Here is a 21242-nt window from a genome sequence, read left to right as displayed (position 1 = left end):
GTTCCCGGGCCAGGGATCACATCTGAGGTGCAACCATGCTGGATCCTTAACCCACTGCATCTGGCCAGGGATTGAACCCATGCCGGCCACAGAGACAACGTCAGGTCCTTAACCTGCTGTGCTACAGCAAGAACTCCCAGGCAGTATTTCTTTTGAGAATAACTCCCCCTGCCCCCTTTTTTTTTTTTTCCTTTCCTTTTTACAGCCGCACCTGTAGCATGTGGAAGTTCCCAGGCTAGGAGTTGAATCGGAGCTGTAGCTACACCGCAGCCAAGCTGCATCTACAACCTACATACACCACAGCTCACAGCAATGCCAGATCCTTAACCCATTGTGCAAGGCCAGGGATCAAACTGGCCTCCTCACAGACACTATGTCGGGTTCTTAACCCACTGAGCCACAACGGTAACTCCAAGAGAAGAGCTTCATGAAGGCCTTTTATTTACACCCATCAAAGGCTGTGTGAAGGGGACTTGGTGTGTTTTTCTCTGAGAGCTAAAGGGCAATGGCAGCCACCTAGACTGCTGCTGTCTTTCCAGTACCTGGCCTGGCACTGAGCCAGTCCCTGGGACAGGTTTCAATGTGTGCAGGTAAGTCACCAGCACAGGTGGGAGGAAGGTGAGGAGGCAGGTGCAGGGAGTAGGTGAAAGGGTGGGGTGATAGTTCACAGGAGGAGCCATGAGGAGTTCCCATTGTGGCTTAGCAGTAACAAACCCGACTAGTATCCACAAGGATGCAGGTTCCATCCTGGCCTTGCTCAGGGGGTTAAGGATTCGGTGTTGCTGTGAGCTGTGGTATGCGCGTTGCAGACATTGCTCAGAGCTGGCATTGCTATGGCTGTGGTGTAGGCCGGCAGCTACAGCTCCAATTTGACCCCTAGCCTGAGAACTTCCATATGCTGCCAGTGAGGCCCTTAGAAGCAAAAAAAAAAAAGATGGAACCATGAGCTCTCCCAGCTTCAGTACTCTGCCTTGACCTGGGTGCTACACCAGCCCCAGGTATTTCACCCTCCCACTGCATGCCACAAAGCAGGTGCCCAGTGGTTGTTGAAACAAGCTGAAGAGCCATCAAAAGCAGGGCACTGAGGACAAGGATTGGAAAGGTGACTTAGACTTGGTAGCTTTTTTTTTTTTTTTTTTGTCTTTTTGCTATTTCTTTGGGCCGCTTCTGCGGCATATGGAGGTTCCCAGGCTAGGGGTCTAATCGGAGCTGTAGCCGCCGGCCTACGCCAGAGCCACAGCAACTCGGAATCCGAGCCGAGTCTGCAACCTACACCACAGCTCACGGCAACGCCGGATCGTTAACCCACTGAGCAAGGGCAGGGGCCGAACCCGCAACCTCATGGTTCCTAGTCGGATTCGTTAACCACTGCGCCACGACGGGAACTCCAGACTTGGTAGCTTTAACCTACTACTTAAAGGCTAAGACGGCATATCCATAGTGGATGGAGAGGTGGGAGGGAACAAAGGCTAAGAGGCTGGTGACTGAGATTGTAACTAGCCCAGGTCAGCTGGAATGTTTTAGGGAGAGGAGGCTGCACATAATGGTTGTAGGGGCTGATTGCTAAGGGCCTGGAATGCCAAGTTAAGAATTCAAATTTGATCTTGATGCTCAAAGCAGTGGGGTGTCATTGAAGGGTCTTAGCCAGGGGGGTAGAGTCACCATGGTAATGTTTTGTAAACCCCTTCTGTTTTGTCCTTTATGAGGAATGGGCTGTTGTGGGTGGGGGTGTGCAGAAGGGAAGCCCAGTGAAGAGGCTGCCATAGTCTTTCAGGCCAGAGATGATGGGGGCCCAAGACCTGGAGGCTTGGGGGATGGCAAGATGGAAATGAATGTGGGCTTATGAGAATTAAATAGACACTATGTTAAGGCCTGGGGACCTCCGTCCCCCCACAGACCCCAGCTCAGAATCTTATTCTCCCGGTAGCTGTAATTCCAGCCTCATGTCTGTAGTCCAGCTCTACACCTGCTCACAGCACTCCCCTATCTGGCAACCACCTGGCTCCCCCATTACCTGCAAGACATCAGTCAGATCCCTCTGGCCTGGCCTCCCCACTCACCTCCAATCCCTTACACTCTGCGGTTCCTCTTGCTCCCTTTGTCTGCCACATTCTGCCTATCTGCCCCTCACAGGCTCACAGGTCCCCTGTCTGGAGACCCTACTAATCTTTCACAGTTCAAACCCAACATCACCATCTCTAAGAGGCCTTCCCCAGCCCTGTAGGACTGACACACTCCCCTCCACCTCCAGGACCCTTCCTGGCACCTCTAATTCTTCAGCAAGGGAAGGAGGATGCAGCCTGTCTTTAAAAAAAAAAGGGGGAGGGGAGGAGTTCCGAACGAGGCTCAGTGGTAATGAACTCAACTAGTATCCATGATGTTGCAACTTTGATCTCTGGCCTTGCTCAATGGGTTAAGGATCCAGTGTTGCCATGAGCTGTGGTGTAGGTCGCAGACGCAGCTCAGATCCCTTGTTGCTGTGGCTGTGGCATAGGCTGGCAGCTACAGCTCTGATTCAACCCCTAGCCTGGGAACTTCCATATGCTGCAGGTACGGCCCTAAAAAGACCAAAAAAAAAAAAAAGTGTTAATTTCCAGAATTCTATTCCAGGGTGAGGGAGGCAAAGGGCAACACCCATCTGAGAGGTGTCAGCTTGAGCTTGAGAATTTTAGCATCTTTGTTTAGAGAAGGTAATGGGAGGTTTTTTAGTTTTGAGGGCTTCCTATGGGTATTATTTTTGTGGAAGAAACAGAAGGAATTAGAACACAAGACAGAAAACAGGATTATTTCCTTCTAGATGGGCTTCTCTGACAGGGACACCAAAGCCACTCAGAGCTGACTGCCTCAGGTGCTGGCAGCACTTTCTAGGAACTGCCAGGAGTCTGGGAAGTGGGGTGGCAGGTGTAGTGCTGGCCTAGGAGCCACCAGGGCCCCCTATCCTGGTTCTTTTGCCTGAGTGGCCAGGCCAGCAGAAGCAGCTCTGTCTGTCCCTGCAAGTCTGAACCCCTGCAGGGGTCCCTGGGGAGAAACCTCCCAAACTAGGAGGTCCACCCAGAACTGTACCATCTGAGCTGTCATCCTGGCCATGCCCCGGGGCCTAGCAAGGACCTGGCGCCACCAGGGAAGCCAGGCACATTGGTGAAATGTCACTCAGCTCACTGCAAGTCACCCCTTAAAAATTACCACAGCTTCCTCAGGACAAAGTGCCTTCAAGGCCCTGCTGCCTCCCTACCTTGACCTCAGCCCGCCTCTGGGCTTCCTTCAGTTCAGTGAGGCAAACTCTCCTCTCCCTCAGACCCTGAATCTGTGCATTTCTTTTGCCTAAAGACCCCTGACCCCAACATCCTGCAGACCAGGTCAGAGGCCAGCCTGTGCTCTTGCGGTGCCACATGCCTCCCCTTTAGAGCCTACCTCCATGTCGGTCACCTCCCTCCTTGCCGGATGGCTCCAAGAGGGTCCACCAGTAGCTGGTAGGACCAGCTCAGCCATCACTCTCCTGGAACTGCTCTATGGCTCTATCAGGTGGCAGGGGTGGTGACAGGTCCAGCCTGGAAGGGGTGAGGTGGGCAGGGGAGGCCCTGTGTGTTCACAGGAAACTGACCATGCTATTTGGGACCCTGAAGAGGCTCTATGGTCCACCCCCAACTCCACACCACCCCATGTTGGCAAATTGGGGGTGAAGCTAGAACCTCTAGGATTCTAGAGGCAGAGCAGACATGGGCAGGCAGAGCCCATGTCCACCCTTCTTTCCCAGGAAAGATCCTAAAACCAAGGTTTTTGGGGTCAGAGGGTCCTGAATTGAGAAAACCTGGATTGGCTGTGACTAAGCTCCCACAATCCACAGGCATGGGGGTCTGGCCTTCTTGCCAAGGGAGAGAGAGGACATGACACCAGAGGTGACCACTGCCTTTATTGCCTCTGGGCTGGGGTTCAGAGGTAATCCAGGGGCAGCAGGTGACTCTGGGCCCAAATTATTGCTACTTAGCAAGGTCACCTGGGGGCTTCCCATAGTGCCCTGAGTATGGGTGGGCATGAGCATGCAAATAATATGCAAATGACATGCAAACCAACCCAGGATCCTCCAGAAGTCTCTGGTGCAGCTGCAGGTAGGTACTGGAAGAGTCAGGAGCCTGCCAGCCCAGGAGGGTGACAGGGACACACAGGTCTGTACCCCACACTGAAGACATCCAGCCCAGCCTCAGGGGTCAAGGTCAGGGGTGGGGACAGTCCCTGAGCATCAGCCCTGGTTCTCCTGCTGCTTGGCGAAGAGCCTGCCCCAAGATAGCAAGAAGAAAACGAACCCACTAGGTAGCCATTCGGCCCAAGGCCCATTCAGAGGGAAGAGACCTGCCCTGGGTCACACGGCAAGGCAGGGACAGAGGGGACCAGAATCCAGGCTTCCTGAGCCAGGTGGAGGCCAGAGTGCCTCAGAGGCTGAAGCTACAAACAATAAAATACACCGTTAAAGAAAGAAACAGAAAGCAAGCAGCCATCTCTGATCCCTGGGCTGAGAAATTCTCCCCCAGCTGCCTCTGGGAGGCCTCTGCCAGCCAGGCCCCAGGTATAGGAGGCGCAGCATCCTTGGTCTAGAGTTGAGTTGACCAGTCCAGAAGCTCCAGAGGGAGGCAGGCAGGGCTCCAGGGTCCTTGGCTTATGCAGATCAGGCTCAGTTATTATTCATAATCCACCAGGAGGCTGTGGGTCAGAGGTTGGGAGTCAGAGGCCATGCATACCCACTGCCCTCCCCAGGTCCAAGGGCTGTGGAGAGGGTTGGGGGCTGCAGCCCACCTGGGAAGAACACAGTGGTGAGGGTGTCTGGAGCCCGCAGGTGGTCAATAAGGATGCGCTGGAAGGCCTTGCTACAGGCAGACTGCTGGTGCCTGGGGAGGACCACGGGGTGGACTGAGGCTGGAGCTGTTCCCCAAGATCAGGAGCACGTGGGCCACAAGAGCTCCCCCTCCCACCCAGTCCTGTTGCCTGGATTCAGACCTCAGTCCTTCCTCACGGTGGCTCTGAGCCTCAGTTTTCTCCTCTGTGAAATGGAGACAACAGTGTCTACTTCACTGGGACACTGTGAGGATTACAGTAAGTGACACAGAAAGCGTGTGACATAGGAAGTGGCACAGTGGTAACAGTGTGTATTCATTGAGCACCTACCTCGTACCTGGCACTGTATTTGGTTCTTTCCATGTCATATTATTCAGTTGATAAGAAGATGGAACCATTACCACTCCCATTTTGAAAAGGAGGCCACCAGAGCTCAGAGGGGTTAGGTAACTCTCCTGAGGTCACACTCCCGGGAGTAGGAAAGAATGACTTGAACCCAGGCTTGACTCACTTCAGGGCCCATACTCAATAAACTTTAGCTGTGAGACCACCACTCCTACCTTCTCCAGGAGGCCTCATCCTGCCAGAACTCGTACAGCGTGAAGGAGGCATTGTCCAGCGTCTTCTGGGCAGACACACTGCAGGGCCAAAGAGATGGCCAGGCCAGGCCGGGGCTGCCGCCAACCTCTGCCCACCTAGCCATGGTTGTCCAGCGAAAGCCCTAGCCCAGGACAGCCAGCCCCAGCATTCTTCCCTGCTCACCCCCTACTCCCACCTTGGCCAGCCCACCACCCGGCTGAGGACTCACTGCAGGCAATGGCTCTGGGCCCCTGTGAAGTCCACATAGCAGCACAGGGCATGGTGGAAGTCCTGCAGGGCTTCCTCTGCCACCTGCACCTGCCTCTGGGCCACGAGGATGTGCTGGCAAGAGAGGCAGCCCGGTCAGCTGGGATAGGGCAGGGCAAAGGGCGAGGGACTGCTGTGGCCCCCAGGAGGATCCGGGCCTTCTTGACTTGTACCAGACCCAGTTGACCAGAGGTTGGGCTCCTGCCCCCCCACCCCCTCACCCCGGCCCAAGTCCCTGACTCCATCCTCCTCTTCTCATTGCCAAGTAGCTGTCTTAATCCAGCCACTGCAGAGTGATACCACTTCCTACTGCCACTGTCAGCCTTCATCCACACTGCCCCAGACCCAGCTTTTAGAACTTTTAGATGAGGGACACTGATGTTCACGGAAGAACAGATTTCTGCAGGGTCACAGAGCAGGTGCCTGCCTGTGCTGGGCCAAGCCTGGAGGAGGTGTGTGTGTAAGACAGAGGCCATGGCGGGGGCTAGCCCGGGAACCTCCTCACTTCTTGACCTCCTCCTGGCCCCACAACCAGCGGCCTGCCCCTCTCCCAGACTCACCGAATTGGGCCCCTTGGGAAGCTCCTCTTCATGCAGGGGTTCCAGCCGGGGGGCCTGTGAGGGACGCAGAGCGTGGGCCAGGTCTCCAGCATGTGCCTGGCTCGGGTGGATTCCAGGGAGGTCGACCGGCACAGGGTACTGGCCACACGGCCACTCACCTTGCACTCGAGTTGGTCGATGAGCTCCTGGAGACGGTTGATCTGGAGCCGCCACTGCATCTCGGCCTCTGAGCTCCGCCCTGAGGTCAGGCATGGACCCCCTCAGGCTGGGAGGCCTCTCGGGATGAAATGAGGGAAAGCCGAGGGGCAGAGTGGGGCCCTGGGGGATGCTGTACTCCCCCCACCCCCACAGACGCACCTGTGTCAGAGAAACCAGGTGACCAGGTGGGTGACCGACCAACACTCCGCAAGGCCCTGCGCCCTGCCCGCCGGCTGCCACGGGGCCTGCTCTGTACCTCCGCCCTCTCTTCATCTGACCTGAGGGAAGTAGAGGGTCAGCCCAGTGCTTCCGGATCCATGGGGCCAAGCACAGGGCCCCAGAACAGGCTCGGGTGGGATGAGAGGCTTCCCAGGACACTGAGGCTCCAGCCTCAAAGCCAGTCACCTCCCTCTCACCCCATCTTGGCCTCCCTGCCTAAGAACAAGAATCTGGGCTCCAGAATACTAGAACTACAGGACATGATGAAAGCTGAGGGACTTAACACATGGAGGTAATGGGCACTCGTGAACTGGCCCCACAAGTGGGTAGAGCTCCATACATACCATGGGCCACGGGCCTGGGCCTCCAGGGTATCTGACGCCCCCTCCAGTGAGCTCTGCAGGGCTTGGAGCTGGCTCACCGTCTCCCGCAGTAGGAAACGTGTCACAAACTGGTCCACTTTGGAGGCCCGCTCATATTCCTGGGGAGCAGAGGGGGCATGGTCAGTGTCTCCTGGCTTCAAGCATATATTTCTTTCTTTTCTTTTTCCTCTTTGCTTTTTAGGGCTGCACCTGTGGCATATGGAAGTTCTCAGGCTAGAGGGTGAATTGGAGCTACAGCTGCTGGCCTACACCACAGCCATAGCCACACCAGATCCGAGCTGCATCTGCAACCTACACCACAGCTCACGGCAACACTGGATCCTTAACCTACTGAGCAAGGCCAGGGATCGAACCTGCATCTTCATGGTTACTAGCTGGGTTCTTAACCTGCTGAGCCACAAGAACCCCACAAGATATATTTCTGAATGGGGAGCGGCATGCCGTGCCCCCACCCCTGCCCATCAGAGCAACAGTAGCAGCATAAAGAGCACAGGGCGTGCAGACCTGACATAAGCAAGAGGGCACTGGGACTTGGTGGGTGAGTAGACCCTGGACCCCCTCCTTGTCTGGGCCTGGCCTCTCTTCCTGGGAGGTATGAGCCCAACTCAGGGAGAAGTATCTGCCATTCTCTGGGCCTCAACGCCCTTCCCTGTTGGTGCCATTACCTTCAGCCAGTGAGGCCCCAGGCATAGCTGGACTAGAGATGGGCAGGGCAATTTTGACACATGAGGCAAAATGATGATGTGATGTGGCCCCATACACACCAGCTGGCCCCCTATTCACAATCTGTGTATTTATTCATCCATCCATCCATTCATTCACTCATCCATGCACCAAACATTTACTGAGCACCTCTTGCTAGGAACTGCAGATTCAAGACAAGAGGTCACTGGCCTCACACACTTACCCCAGCACTTATGCCCGCCAGTGACATCACATTTCTCCCAGGCCCATCCCAAGGCAGGCAGAGCCAGGAAGCCCACCATGTGCCAGGTCCTGTGCTGCCCACCTAGCATGCTCAGAGTCTCCCCAGTTTCCTCACCTATAAAACAGGGTTGGTAATAGCCATCTCACTGAGCTGTTGAGAGGTGCCAATGAGTTATTTCATGGATAGGACTCAGGCCAGTACCTGGCGCATAAGTTTTCAATAAAGAACTGCCATCATTTTTACTGTCAAACATAGTACTAATAAGAAACCCGCCCACTTGTACACCCGACAATTATAGATTTCCTGAGAATCTCCTCACCAACATTCTCCTTCCCCTACCACCTATCCAGGTAGCTCAGGATGGGAGTTCTGGGGAGCTGTGATGGCCCCTCCACAAGGGGCCCCAGAGGTACCTTCCATCAGGGACTTCTCTGCTGCCCATGACCTGCCTCAATTCAGCCATCAGATGGACAAGAACAGAGGAGGGGCTGGGTCTTCTCCTTTTCGGAAAGGCCAGTGGCTTCTCCAAGCCTGGTCTCTAGACTTCCCAGCCATTCTCTGAGCTTCCTGAAATCTTCCCAATAAATTCCCTTCCTGGTGCTTAAGATGATCAGTTTCTGTTGCTTGCAACCAAAGAAGCTGGCTCACACAGCACTCATTCTGTGCCAGGCCCTATTCCAAGCCAAATTTCACTTAATCCTCCTAACTTACAGAAATCATAATGGACTCCATTTTGCAGATGAGAAGACTGAGGCCTGGAGCAGTCAATTACCTTGGCCAAGATCACACAACTAGTTAGTGGCAGAGCCAGAATCCAAACCCAGGTCACAGAAATTCTTCTGTACTCACCACTAAGCACCTGACAAGCACTTATTAACCCAGTTTTACAGCTGAGAAACCAAGACCAGAAGTCACAGAGTAAATGAAGCCAAGTTCACCTGTGGGTTCTGAGAGGAGGAGTTTGGAGCCTGCAGCTAGTGAGGTTGACCCATGAGGTCACAATGTGACCTTCCTGGGACAGAGCCTGGGCATGGGGCCCTTGGCCAGAGGGCAGAGCAGAGGCAGCATGGGCTGGGGCCCCCCAGTGGTGACCAGCCCTGCCATAGGAAACAATAGTTCTCACCAGTGGACCAAAGTGCCCAAGCAGGCTTGCAAGGAGAGGCCACCCGATATGGACAAGGCCCAGCAAAAACAGCAGTTCTTCAACCATTTCAAGTGGAAGAAGCCAAGCGTGAGTGCCAGGGGGCAAGGGGCAGGTGGGGTTCGGGGGAACCTGAACAGGTGGGCAGGAGAGGGTGCTGGGAGTCTAGATCTTGTGGGCAGAAGTCCTTAGTGGCATGGAAGGGGTTAGAGAACCCCAGAGGTTAAAGGTCCAAGGAACCCATGTAGGTGTGGATGAGGTGCTAACAGCCCAGAGGTAAGGGCAGGTATTCCAGAAACCAGGTGGAGGATGAAACTTGGGAGCCCAGGAGGGGCTGCTCCCAACCCAGAACAGATGGGTGGAGGTCCTGGCATGGTGAATGAGCCCAAGCTAGGGACACCAGGGCTGTGGGCCCCCGGGGAGTTCCCTTATGCCTCCTTTCCATTTTCCAGCTTCAATACATGCTACCTTTCCCCTTCTTCAAGTGGGTAGAGGCCCTGCGCCGGGGCCAGGGTGGGTGAGGGTTCCAGCATCAAGGCTGGGAGGGCAGGCAAGGGATCTCACAAAGGTGACAGGAGCGAGGTCTCAGAAGGTCAGGGGTCCCAGGAGATGGGGCAGGGTGCCTGCCTCCCCCACCTCCCTCTGCCCGGCTAGGAGAATGGCAGGAGTCCCGGAAACGTTAGTAGGTGCGGCGTTCTGGTAGATAGAACCCGGGGTCGGGGGTCGGGTGGTAAGGGTCCCCGGGGGGAAGGCGAGGCGCAATCTTTCCCCTCACACCCCTGCCCCACCCCCAGACCAAGATCATGCTACTTTTCTCCCTGGACAAGCGGCAGCAGCTAGCCCAGGCGAGAGCAGGCCCCGGCGAGCTGACTAGGCGGCTGGATGAGGACACGGCGGCTGCCCAGGTGGGCGCCCGGAAGGCGCCGCCCACGCTGCGAGGAGCGGGCGACGGCGCGGAGCGGTGAGAGAGCGTGCGTGCGCAAGAGATGAAGCTCCTGGCCCTGCTTCTGCTGCTGCTGGACGCGCGGCTGCAGGAGGTGGGGCGCCGCGCGGCGGGCGGGGCCAGAATGGGGGGCGGGGCCAAGGCCGCGCAGGGCTGGCCGCGGCTCTACGCGCGCTTGCTGACCGAGAACCCGGCGAACCGCGACGTTGACCTCGTTGAGGAGCAGCCCTGCAAGCGGCGCCGCTGCCCTCGCCCACGGCTCTGAGTGCCTGGTCCGGATCCCCGGACCCCTGGACCCCCGGCCCAGCCCAATAAAGAGCGCATGACAACCGTGGCGCCTGCTAGCCCTTTGTGAGGCATAGGGGCGTGGGAAACTGAGGCCAGAACAAGAATGGGAAGAACAGGCATATTTGAGGGACAAGCAGCAGCCACGGCCTGGAGCCAAGGTTGTTTTTGCCTTCTTTCTTGTGATGTAAGAGTCAGAACCGCTGTCCTGGGCTGGTGAGGGGGCACCCTGCCATGGTGGAGGGAGGCTGCTCCCCTCCCCATCAACTCCAGGCCCTGTCTGCAGGCCCAAGTGAAGTGAGCGTGGGTAAAGCCAGGGTTGGTCACGCTGGTAGGAGGCGGAATCCAGGCAGAACCCAGGCAGCTCCAACAGTCTCCAGCACTGTACAAGTCCCTCTTAGGCTGAAGGAAGGTCCAGGCAAAAAGCTACCACCTTGGGAAAGAACTAGCAAGGACCCAGGGTCAGCATGGTTTCAGCCTTAGGCTCAGGTTGTCCCTGTGAGAGCACCCAGGAGGAGAGGCTGCGGTCCCTGGGTCCTCTGACACCTCACTCTTACCCCCACTCTGCTTGGTAACCCCCAAGGCACCTTAGTCACTTGTCTCCTCGCCTGCCCTGTCCCATCCTCTTCCCCACATTGCAAGCCAAAGGCTTCTTCCAAACCACTTATCTGTAGGGCAGTTCATTCTGCTCATAAGCTCACACTGGTTTTTTATTGCCCGCAAGAAAACACCCAAACTTATTGGGATGGACGGGCCCTGCCTCAGTCTTCCCCCTCTAAGGCCTAGTAATGACTTCCACCCTCACCTCTGCTCTGGCCATACCACCGCCTGTGCTCTTCAGTTCGAGTTCACTCCCTAAATTACCCACATGAGATCTGGCACACTCTGTGGGCAGGAGCCAGTTGCTTCTCCTCACCCTCCTGGGCCCCAAACCCAGCCCCAGGCCCTAGTTGTTCAGCGTATCTCCACTGGCAACGAACCTCGGAATGCCCTCTTTGGGAGAAGATGCAGTAGGAGTGAAGGTCCCAGGTCACTAAAACCACAGGCACAGCTTCTGCTACAGATACAGTTGTCAGGGTCAACATCACAGCGCCTGCACCAGGTTGGAGGTTGTACTACCCATACCATCTCCCTTACTGCTTGTGAGAACTGACCCTGTCCTACCATCCACATGGTCACAATCAGAGTAACCACAGTCCTCAATGTGGCCACACCTCCTGGCATAAGCGACTGCCCAAGCTGGCCCTATAAGCCCCTTCCTTGGGCCTATAATTGAGGAGCTAAAGGAGGCTATGTTTCGTACAGGAATATTCACAGGCTGAAGCCAATCTTCAGAAGACTGTAAACACAATGCAGTGCACATCTTGAGTCCCTCACAGACCTGCAGTCAGGCCCTGCTTCCAGTCTGTTCCTAAAACCTTGGAATAATAAGACATGCAATAAACTTGTGATAAAACCCCTATTTTAGCTTAAGCTCACCTGAATGCATCTTCAACTCTGCAACCAAAATGGTCCTAAAGAAAAAAGACTGCAGAGACAAGAAGTAGCCTATTTCCTGTGCGTGAGGATGATCACCTTTTGGAAGAAGTAACTGAGCCCAGAGAGAGATATTAGGATTTGCTCAGGGCACAGTGAGTCAGAACAGAGTCACAAACTCAGGCCCGCCTAAGTCCATACGTGGAAGGCCCTGAAGGTAGGCTCCCTCTGTGGGCTACCTGCGCCCCTGAAGGCTAAGCATACAGAGATCTTCAGGGTGGCTGTAGATCTGTGATTGAGTTTTCTCTTTAGCATTGAGAGGGGAGGGGCCGCAAGTTTGGCCAGCGTGCATCAGATAATCCAAAGTGGTTTGGAGAAGGAATCAAACTGGTTGTGCTGGGCAGCTGGGACCAGACCCTGGATGTCACAGTTACCACCCTTGGCCCTGCCCCAATGAGAGGATGCGTCTAGGGAGTTTTCTTCAGGGTTGAGGACTATGGAAGCACGCAGGTGCTGAGGTCACAATGAGTTCAATCCAAGTTCTTTTCTTTCCTTCTCTGACCACGGCCTCCCACCTCCACAACCAGGAACTACAGTACTTCGGTCAGGCTCAGTTGAGAAGTGCCAGGAGACCTTGGCTGGATTCCTGGGTCCCCGAGGGGGATATATGTCTGGATAACATTGCCAGCAAGGCCCCTTTATTCCCAGATCTGCTCCTGGAAGCTCCTCAATTTCTTAAGAGTTGGCCCGGACCTTTCATCATCCACCTCAGCAAGGGTTTCAGTGGGCGGAGCCGCACCCTCGAGGCAAGTCCTCGGAGAGGGTGGGGCCTTGAGTCAGGGGAGGGCCAGAAGCGGCCAGGGGCCAGAGAGGATGGAGGCTGACGCTTGAACCAGAGGCGGGCGCTCAAGCCCAGGAGCGGAGCCAAGGGCTGAAAAGATACCTCCAATCTGGCCAAGAGTGGGACCTCAGGCCCAGAGAGCAGTGCACAAGAATTGAGGCGTTAGTTATCTAGCCCAGAAAGTCCGAGTCGTAAACCCAGGGCCAAGAACTGAAAGGCGGGCCTCCACCAAGACCTGCTGAAGCGGGGTCTCAGGCTAGGGTGGGACTTAGCCTCCAGGGGCGGAGCCTTTGGCTCAGGGCGTAGCCAGCCCGAAGGTGGCTTCGCTATCCGGGAGCCGCGGGGTCCACCGGCCGCCCTCGCTGGGCCGTGTGGCGGTGGTGGTGGACCAGGGCTCTGGCTTCACCAAGGCAGGCTTCGCGGGCGAGAAGCAGCCACGCCTGGTGCTGAAGAGCTCCAGCCTGGTGCCCAGTTGGGAGCGGCCCGTGCTGCCTGGGGTGCCAGGCTGTGAGCTGGCGGGCGGCGTGGCACGGGCGCACCCCATCAAGCACGGCGTGGTGGTGGACTGGGAGGCCCTGGAGGGGCTATGGGAGCGCCTGCTGGTGGGCGGCCTGCGGGTGTGCCCAGAACAGTGGCCGGTGCTGGTGAGCGACTCGCCGTCAGCACCGCCCGTGGGCCGTGAGAGGGTGGCGGAGCTGCTGTTTGAGGCCCTGGCAGTGCCCGCGTGCCACATGGCCAGCACCGCGTTGCTGGCGCTCTGCTCCGTCGGCGCGTTCAGCGGGCTGGCTGTGGAAGCAGGCGCGGGCGTGTGCCATACCACGCCCATCTATGCCGGCCACTCGTGGCACAAGGCCACCTTCCGGCTGGACGTGGCAGGCAGCACCCTGTCCCGCTACCTTCGGGAGCTGCTGGTGGCAGCATGCCCTGATCAACAGCTGCAGGCCCTGCCCCGCAAAGTCATCACACAGCTCAAGAAGCGCTGCTGCTACGTGTCGCTGGACTTCGAGGGTGACCTCCAGAACCCTGCCCGCCACCATCCAGCTAGTTTCTGCTTAGGCAATGGGTGCTCTATCTGCCTGAGCAGTGAGCGCTTCCGCTGCCCGGAACCCATCTTTCAGCCAAGTCTGCTAGGCCAGGCTGAGCCAGGACTGCCCACGCTGGCCTTCCAGGCACTGCAAAGGCTGCCCGCAACACTGCGGACACGGCTGGCCAACACCACGGTGCTGGCTGGTGGCTCCACACTTTTCCCTGGCTTCACTGAGCGCCTGGAGATGGAGCTGGGGGCCCAGTGCCAGCGCCATGGCTATGGGGCACTGAGGCCTTGCCTGGTAGCCAGACCTGGGCGTGGCACAGCAGTGTGGACAGGCGGCTCCATGGTGGCCTCGTTTCGCTCCTTCCAATGCCGCTGGATGACCCGGGCCATGTACCAGGAATGTGGCTCAAGGCTGGTGCACAAAGTGTTCAACTGAGTTGGGCTGGACTAAAGGGGATGACGCCCCAGGGGGGGCTGCAGAGGCAGAAGCGCCGCAGGCTGAGGTGCAGCTCTATCAGAGGCATTGAGTGCCAAATAAAAGGCTCAGCGATTGGAGCTGGCAGAGCTGCGTGGTGATGGGTACCATCTATCCCCTTCTGAGCCAGGTGGAGGTGGTCAGAAGCCCTGGGGCCCTCACTTTGACCTGAGGTTTTATTTCCCCCAACCAGTTCCAGTTCAGAGGACACCAGTCTCGCTACCCATCCCCATGGCCCTGTTTCCATGGCAACAAGGAAGGCAATGCCCCCACTTGTGTCCAGACCACAGATATGGAAGTCATCGTAACATTCCAACCCCTCATCACTGAACCATTTGGACACCTATCCTATGCTAGGTTCCAAGGGGTTACCCTTTGAAAAGCTACTAAGTCCCATGTGAAAGCAACCAGAAGGAGCAGCTTTGTCCTCAGCTGATCAGCAACTCGCTGAGGGCTTCAGTTTCCCCTTCTGTAAAAAGTGGGGTCTTGGAGTTCCCGTCGTGGCGCAGTGGTTAACGAATCCGACTAGGAACCATGAGGTTGCGGGTTCGGTCCCTGCCCTTGCTCAGTGGGTTAACGATCCGGCGTTGCCGTGAGCTGTGGTGTAGGTTGCAGACGCGGCTCGGATCCTGTGTTGCTGTGGCTCTGGCGTAGGCCAGTGGCTACAGCTCCGATTAGACCCCTAGCCTGGGAACCTCCATATGCCACGGGAGTGGCCCAAAGAAATAGCAAAAAGACAAAAAGAAAAAAGAAAAAAAAAGTGGGGTCAGGCACTGCTCATTGTTCCCTCCGCACCTCCTTATTAAGAGCTATGGGACAAAGGGAGGTGGAGACATTTCTTAAAAGGGAGGAGTGGCTTGTGGTGTCTTAAAACACCGTCCAAGGGCCTGGAGCCCTAGCGGTGAGCACACTTTATGCTCGTGCGCACGTGTCCATACACACAAACACATGGGTGCACACATGCCTGCCTCCTCACCCATGTCCTCAGGCTGCCCTCTCACCAGGCTCCACACACCAGCATGGGCCTGTGGCTCTGGGTGAGCATACCCTAACCCCTGGCCCTGCTGGGACCTAGGCTTGATGCCCCAGCAGGTCTAGTCAACAATAAAAACAGCAGCAGGAGTTCCTGCTGTGGCACAGTGGGTTAAGAATCCAACTGCAGCGGCTTGGGTTGCTGCGGAGGCCCTGGTTCGATCCCCATCCCAGCACAGTGGGTGAAAGGATCCGGCATTGCCACAGATGTGGCATAGGTCGCAGCTGTGGCTGATGCAATCCCTGGCCCAGGAACGTCCACATGCCACAGGTGCAGCCATTAAACAAAACAACAAAAAAACACATTAGTAGCAGCAGCTCCAGGTACGAAGTGGCTACTATGTGCCAGGCAGAGGTTTGGGAGCTAGGAATGGAGTAGAGAACAAGACAGACAAAAATTCCCGCCTTCATTCTCATTTAGTTGTCCTAACAAATGCCTGGAGGTAAGCTCTATTACTATGCCCAGTTTACAGATGAGAAAACTGAGGCCCAGAGAGGTAAAGAGGCACAGCCAGAAAGTGCCAAGATTAGAACCCAGGCCTCTTTCTCTATAGCCCTGAGCCTGATGGTGGAGGCGCCTTCATTCCAGGCCCCCCACCATCAGGCGGTCCACTTACCAGCTTGGTGGTGTCCATGGCAGCGAGCACTGCACAGTTCAGCGACTCCAGCGCAGCCAGCACAGGCCGGTAGACACCCAGGTGTTCTGAGAAGTAGTCTGAGGGCAGAGAAGGTGCTCCAAGGCTCCCAGACCGCCCCTCCAGCATTTACAGCCTGGAATTGCTCAGCAGCCAACCAGGCCTCAGACCCTGAGCCCCGCCCATTCTGTTCCGTCAGGCGACCAGCAACGGCCTCTCATCGCCCCCACCTGCCCGGTCCCAAGACACAAGCGCTCCCACGGGCTACTCACCGCAGAGTTTCTCCGTTTCCAAATTGCTGCGGGGAAAAGAGCAGGCGCGCTTCAGACCCGACGATGTGGGCCTGGTACACGGGGTCTTTAACGCCAACATTCCTCCCCTCTCCCTGCCCAGCTTGGCCTGACAAGGAGGTGACTTCTGACTCTGCCCCAGGTTAAGTGGCTAAGGGGACAGAGAGGGGGAGCAAGGGTACTACCGTCCCACCAAACACTGTCTGAGGGCAAAAATTCAGGTCCGCTCTTGGCCTGCAAGGAGATTTCAGGCCAGGGAGACAGATGTGAACACAGGCCAGAGAGGAGTGGTCACAGCTGGGAAGGGGAAGCCAGGTCTGTGGAAATGCAGGGTAGACGTGGAGTATTTCTTGGTCAATCAGGGAGGGCTTCCTGGAGGAGTGGCTGCCTAAGTTAGGCCTTGAAGGACAAGGAATTCGAGTGGCACATCTGGTGGTGGTGAGGTGATGGTGCTGCAGACAAAGGGTCCAGCCCAAGCCTCAGTATATGGGAGGGCATGGGAGCCTTGAATGGAGACTCAGAGTCTAGAATTTATTCTAAGGAGATGGGTGGGGGAGGGAAGTGAGGGAGAGAGAGCTGCCTGTGTGCACCCGTGTGAGGAAGCAGAAGGAAAGCAAGCTCGTGCTAAGGCCTGTAGATACGGGAGCACCTGCATCCATGGGTGGAAGCAGGCGGGGCCCAGCTGTCCCCAGGCAGCCTCTGGTCCCTGCAGGAAGTGGGAATGGGGGGGAGCACCTGTGGGCTGAACCATAGGTGGTGACTCAGGCCTGGCTATTTTGGGGTCCCAGCTGGAAGCAGTGTGATGGGAAAAGCTGGAGCCAAGGAGGGAGTAGGTGGGTGGGTAAAATTGGCACTGAGCCCTGGCACCCCTCTCCCTGTGCCCACCCTCCATCCTCCATAAAGAACCAGTGCAGCAGGGGACATGGTGGGGTTTGGACAACCAGCCTCACAGCTACACGCGGCCCCAGCATCCACCTCGCGTACTCACTCAGTGGGATGCCCATCAATGCTGCTGAACAGCTCCCGCAGCTCCCTGGGGCTGAGAACCCCATCAGCAAAGTAATTCTGGAATTCTTCAAATGAGAGCTTACCATCATCTGGCGGGGGGTGGGGTGGGGAGACAGGGAGCAGAGTCAAGTGTCCCTGAGCCCTGGCTGCACCCCTGCCACCAGATCCAGGCCCACCGAAGGCTTCACAGCATCTCACAACCCCCCAGCCAGGAGGAATGGGACTCTGAGCATGGTGGGAGGCCTGACCGTTGGGGACAGCATGGCCAGGTTCCCCAGAGGTGCCCACTGAAGGCAACAGAACCCACTTTGCAGGCACCCAAGGGACAGGGCAGTACACAGGTCTGGGTGGGGACTCAGTAAATGTGGGCCAAGTGAAGAAACAAACAACAGCCTAGGCCGCAGAAACATCATGGCAGGGCCTGGATGTCACCGGGAGGACTCGGGGCCGCACCTCTGTCCCACGTGCTGGCCAGCCTGGCTCTAGAGTGGAGGGGACCTCTGTGTACTGGACCTAGGCACGTCATAGAGCAGGAGTCAGACACGCTCTTGCTTAGGAGCTGGAGCCCCCGTAAGAAGCAGCAGGAGGGAAGATTTCCCCATCACAGGGGACGCCCACCAAAGGCCAAGAGCATAAGTGTGCTGGCCGAAAACCCTTGAGATTTGCGTGATGAGGTCTCTAAGCAGATGGGGTGGGGAGAGGGGAGCTGGGGGAGGGTCTGAGCCTCCCGGGCCAGAACACGATGACCCAGATGAGACCACGTGCCCTAACCAGTGGAAAAAATGGTCTCCACCAATTTGAAGAGACCCCGGGAGAAGGGTCATGGGGTGGAGACACAATCCTATCTCAAGGAAGCTGACAAGTCTGGAGACCCCACGTCAAGTGAGGTCAAGGCTGACTGGCTGTCTCGGCTCTGACCCTCCACTGGCCGATCAGCACTGTAGGCTGCTCTGAGTCACCCAGGGGCAGCAACCTGCTTCCAAGGTCCCCTAACGGCTCCTGCTTTAGTTGTCAAGGTTTGCCCAGACCAGGGGCTGAGATTCAGGGCTCAAAGCAGGACAAGCTGATTTTGTGCACCCAGTTTTATCCAGCCCTCCCTGGATCCAGAGGATTGGGCATAGGGAAACTTATCCAAGCTCTCTAAAAATCTAAGATGAAATCCCCCACAGGGCCTCACCTCCATGACCTCACCCTTCCAAGCCCCTGACACAGGGAGCCTGGGACCAAGCATCACAGAGACCTGGGTTCAAGGCCTACCACATAAAGGCTGTCTGACCTCAGGCGGCCTGCTTCACTTCTCTGGGCCTCTGGGCCTTTGTGAAACAAAGTGAAGAATCTGCAACTAGCTAGCAGTTGTAAGGACAATATGAGGTCAAACGCAGGATGTATCCCTCCACTGTGCCATGACACTGCATGAAATTAAGCCCACCTCCAGCCTCTGGCTAAACTGCATTCCCTCCACTCCATTCGGCCAAACTTGATTCAAAACACTTCCTCCAGGAAGGATGCCTGGGTTGAAGGATGTCTGGTTTGGGTCCTCCCAAGACTGTTCTCCATTCCAGACTGTGCCCCCAAGCCCCCAACCCTCCCCTGAGTCTTCTGATGTCCCGCACCCTTCCCCCCACCGTGGGACCGGGGAGAAGTCACACTCACCATTCTTGTCTGCTCTGCGGAAAACCTAGAGGACAAAAGGGCATGGATGGGAGTTGTGAATGGGGCCTGGGAGGGAAGAGACCCCCCCCACACCCAACCCCAGAAGGCCTCAGCTAGCCAGCCTGCCCCCTCCGTCACCCTCCCTCCTGCTGCACCTGGTCCCAATGCCCTGCCCAGCTAGGCCCTGCAGGAGCTTTTCCCAACAGGGGGGCACAGGAAGAGCAAACAGCAGGCCCCAGAACTTGCTCATTCTCCTGCAGGGCCTGGCCTTGGAAGGGGGTGGGGCACTCCCGGCCAGTTCTCTGCACCTTTACCTCCCACACCCAGAGTCCTCCAGAGTTCCGTCTGATGCATCAGCCCTTGGAACGGACCCTGCTTGAGGAAGATGGGGAGATGGGCCAAGATGTGGCCTGAGATCCTGGGCACCCATCCCAGACCTGACCCCCAACTCTGCCATGTGGCTCTGGTCTGTCTCAGACTCTGCCTGCTCTGGGCTGTTTCCCTGAGAGCTTATTGAAGACCCTGACGTGAAAGCAGTAGCTAGTCCTACGTTTGTGGGTGCCTGCTTTCCCACTAGCACAGGGGGGAGCAAGCCAGGTTTAACCCTTCCAGGGCTGGGGCTTCCTATAGGGTCGACTCAGTGTGAGGTCTTGGGCAGGTGTGTGTGTGTGTGTGTGTGTGTGTGTGTGTGCGCGCGTGCACAGGGGAAGTAAGGGTGGTGGAAAGCAAGGGAGGACAGATTGTATTTATAGAGACAAAGAGCAATGGGCAGGTAGAGCACTCCAGAGTCAAGATATGGTCCCTGTCTCTTTTAGGGACCAGAGACCCCCAGGTCACCTAAAGCAGCCCAGCAAATAGGAGACCAGCAGGGCTGGCAAAGAGGGTCAGGCCAAAGCCTGGACAGAGCCCCTATCAGCCCCAGGTCCTGAAAGCTTCTCTCTTCTGGCCATTTTCTCAGGTCAGTAAGGCTCAGGGCTGAATCTAATCCCTAGCCAGAAGCTTGACTCAGAGAAGGTCTGTCACTGGCTCGGGGTCACAGAGCAGCCCAGTGTGGTCTGGTTGGGACAGACGGAAATACTTGGGGGATGAGGGTGGGGGAAGGGTGCTGACCCGGGAAGGAGGACATCTAGGGCCACACCCCAGTGTGCCCCTGCCTCCATGTGTGATCTCAGACATGTCCCTAACCCTCCAGGCCTTGGTTTCTCCATCTGGGAAGTGGGAGGGTCAGGTCTCTTTCAGCCGGGAGGTCTGTGGCCAAGGTGCTGAGTCACTAGGGACAATGGGGAGGGGGCAGGAGCACAGCTTCTCCCGCTGGCGGGGACCAGTGGCAGTGCGGCATAAGAGGACAGGATGGGCCAGGCACCGGGTGAAAGGTGGGGAAGGGGCTCATGGCAGTGACTGAGGTGGGGCCAGGCTGCTCCACGCTGGCCTGCAGGGGGGCCACCTGCCAGTCAAGGGAGGGTGTACAGACCACAGAGGATGACTGGGCATCCCCCACCAACTGTAGGATCTGCCGGTCCCTGGGTCAGATCTAAAGGACTCTTGGGGTCAGCACTAGGTTAGAAGTCAGGCGCCCTGGCCTGAGGCTACCATACAAGGGCACTGTGACTGCTCCTGTGATCAAGGGCTGACAGCGCCCACCCGGCAAGACACATACATGCGGTGGGCTCCGGGGTGGGGGTGGCAGAGGCAGTGACACTGAACCCGAGACCAGGAGAGATCTGGGAAGAGTGAGAGACAGAGAATGGGACACAAAAGCAACTAGATAAGGAAAAAGGAGGCACGCGGCAACAGAAACAGGAGGGTCAGAGAGACAGAGACTCAGAGACAGAGGCAGGGCCCCCAACAGACCTGAGGGAAGAGACACTGGCACAGACACAGACATAAGCGGAATGAGAGCCGCTGAGACGGGGCCAAAAGAGAGTGAGAGACAGAGTCCAGGGAGACACAGGGAGAGAGATACGACAGAGACCTGGAGGGAGACGGCGAAAGGCAGTGTCCACCCCCAGGGCCGTAGCGCCGGCGCCCCGGGCCCGCTTCCCACTCACATCTTGGAAGAGAGCGTGTCCGGCGAGCCCGGCGGCGGGCGCGGGGGGCCGCGGGGGCTCGGTCGCCGGCGGCCGGATCAGACACACGGTGAGCAGCCCCGCGCACGCCATGGCGCCGCCACCCGCTCGGCTCCGGTTCCGCTGTGGCTCCGGGCTCTGGACGCAGCTGCCGCCGCGGACTTGAGGGGATGGGGAGGGGGGACGGCCGCCCATCGGCGCCGGCGCGGAGGCTGAGGGCCCCGCCCCCCGCAGCTCCGCCCCCGCCCAAGGCCCCCTCCCCGCCCCGCCCCGGCGCCAGCCCGCCGGACCACTTGGCCCTCCGCCAGCCCCTCAGCTTCCCCGTCTGGAAAAGGGGAGCAAACGCCAGGCTTCAGGGCCGCAAGAGCCGCGCAATGCAGAAGTTAACCCCCGTCACTTCTGT

General features: G+C 57.3%; 2 protein-coding genes across 2 annotated transcripts; one reads left to right on the top strand and one right to left on the bottom strand.

Moving 5' to 3' along the window:
• Positions 1-3890: 3890 nt before the first annotated feature.
• On the bottom strand, positions 3891-21021 carry NECAB3 (N-terminal EF-hand calcium binding protein 3). The gene is made up of 13 exons (XM_047771298.1): positions 20822-21021; positions 18774-18798; positions 17101-17209; positions 16095-16120; positions 15805-15902; positions 6995-7131; positions 6591-6709; positions 6392-6471; positions 6234-6287; positions 5636-5748; positions 5388-5465; positions 4789-4880; positions 3891-4695 (listed from the first exon to the last, which is right to left on the bottom strand). Exons 1-13 carry the CDS (start codon positions 20930-20932, stop codon positions 4667-4669), a joined length of 1071 nt encoding a protein of 356 aa, XP_047627254.1. The 5' UTR covers positions 20933-21021; the 3' UTR covers positions 3891-4666.
• Positions 12958-14154, top strand: ACTL10 (actin like 10). Its single transcript, XM_047771299.1, has one exon. It carries the CDS (start codon positions 13379-13381, stop codon positions 14114-14116), a length of 738 nt encoding a protein of 245 aa, XP_047627255.1. The 5' UTR covers positions 12958-13378; the 3' UTR covers positions 14117-14154.
• Positions 21022-21242: the final 221 nt, after the last annotated feature.

This window comes from Phacochoerus africanus, chromosome 3, assembly GCF_016906955.1.
Source record: "Phacochoerus africanus isolate WHEZ1 chromosome 3, ROS_Pafr_v1, whole genome shotgun sequence".
NCBI classification, from domain to species: domain Eukaryota; kingdom Metazoa; phylum Chordata; class Mammalia; order Artiodactyla; family Suidae; genus Phacochoerus; species Phacochoerus africanus.
Note: the sequence above shows the minus strand (reverse complement) of the source record. Positions and strands in the feature narration are given on the sequence as shown.

Bases quoted from the DNA above. Each gene is read 5' to 3' on its own strand.
- ACTL10 (XM_047771299.1), top strand. From the start codon at position 13,379: ATGGCCAGCACCGCGTTGCTGGCGCTCTGCTCCGTCGGCGCGTTCAGC.
- NECAB3 (XM_047771298.1), bottom strand. From the start codon at position 20,932: ATGGCGTGCGCGGGGCTGCTCACCGTGTGTCTGATCCGGCCGCCGGCG. The intron at 16,121-17,100 runs GTGAGTACGCGA...TTTTCCCCGCAG, and splicing joins ATTGATGGGCATCCCACTGA to CAATTTGGAAACGGAGAAAC. The intron at 5,749-6,233 runs GTGAGTCTGGGA...CTCTCTTGCCAG, and splicing joins TTCCCAAGGGGCCCAATTCG to CACATCCTCGTGGCCCAGAG.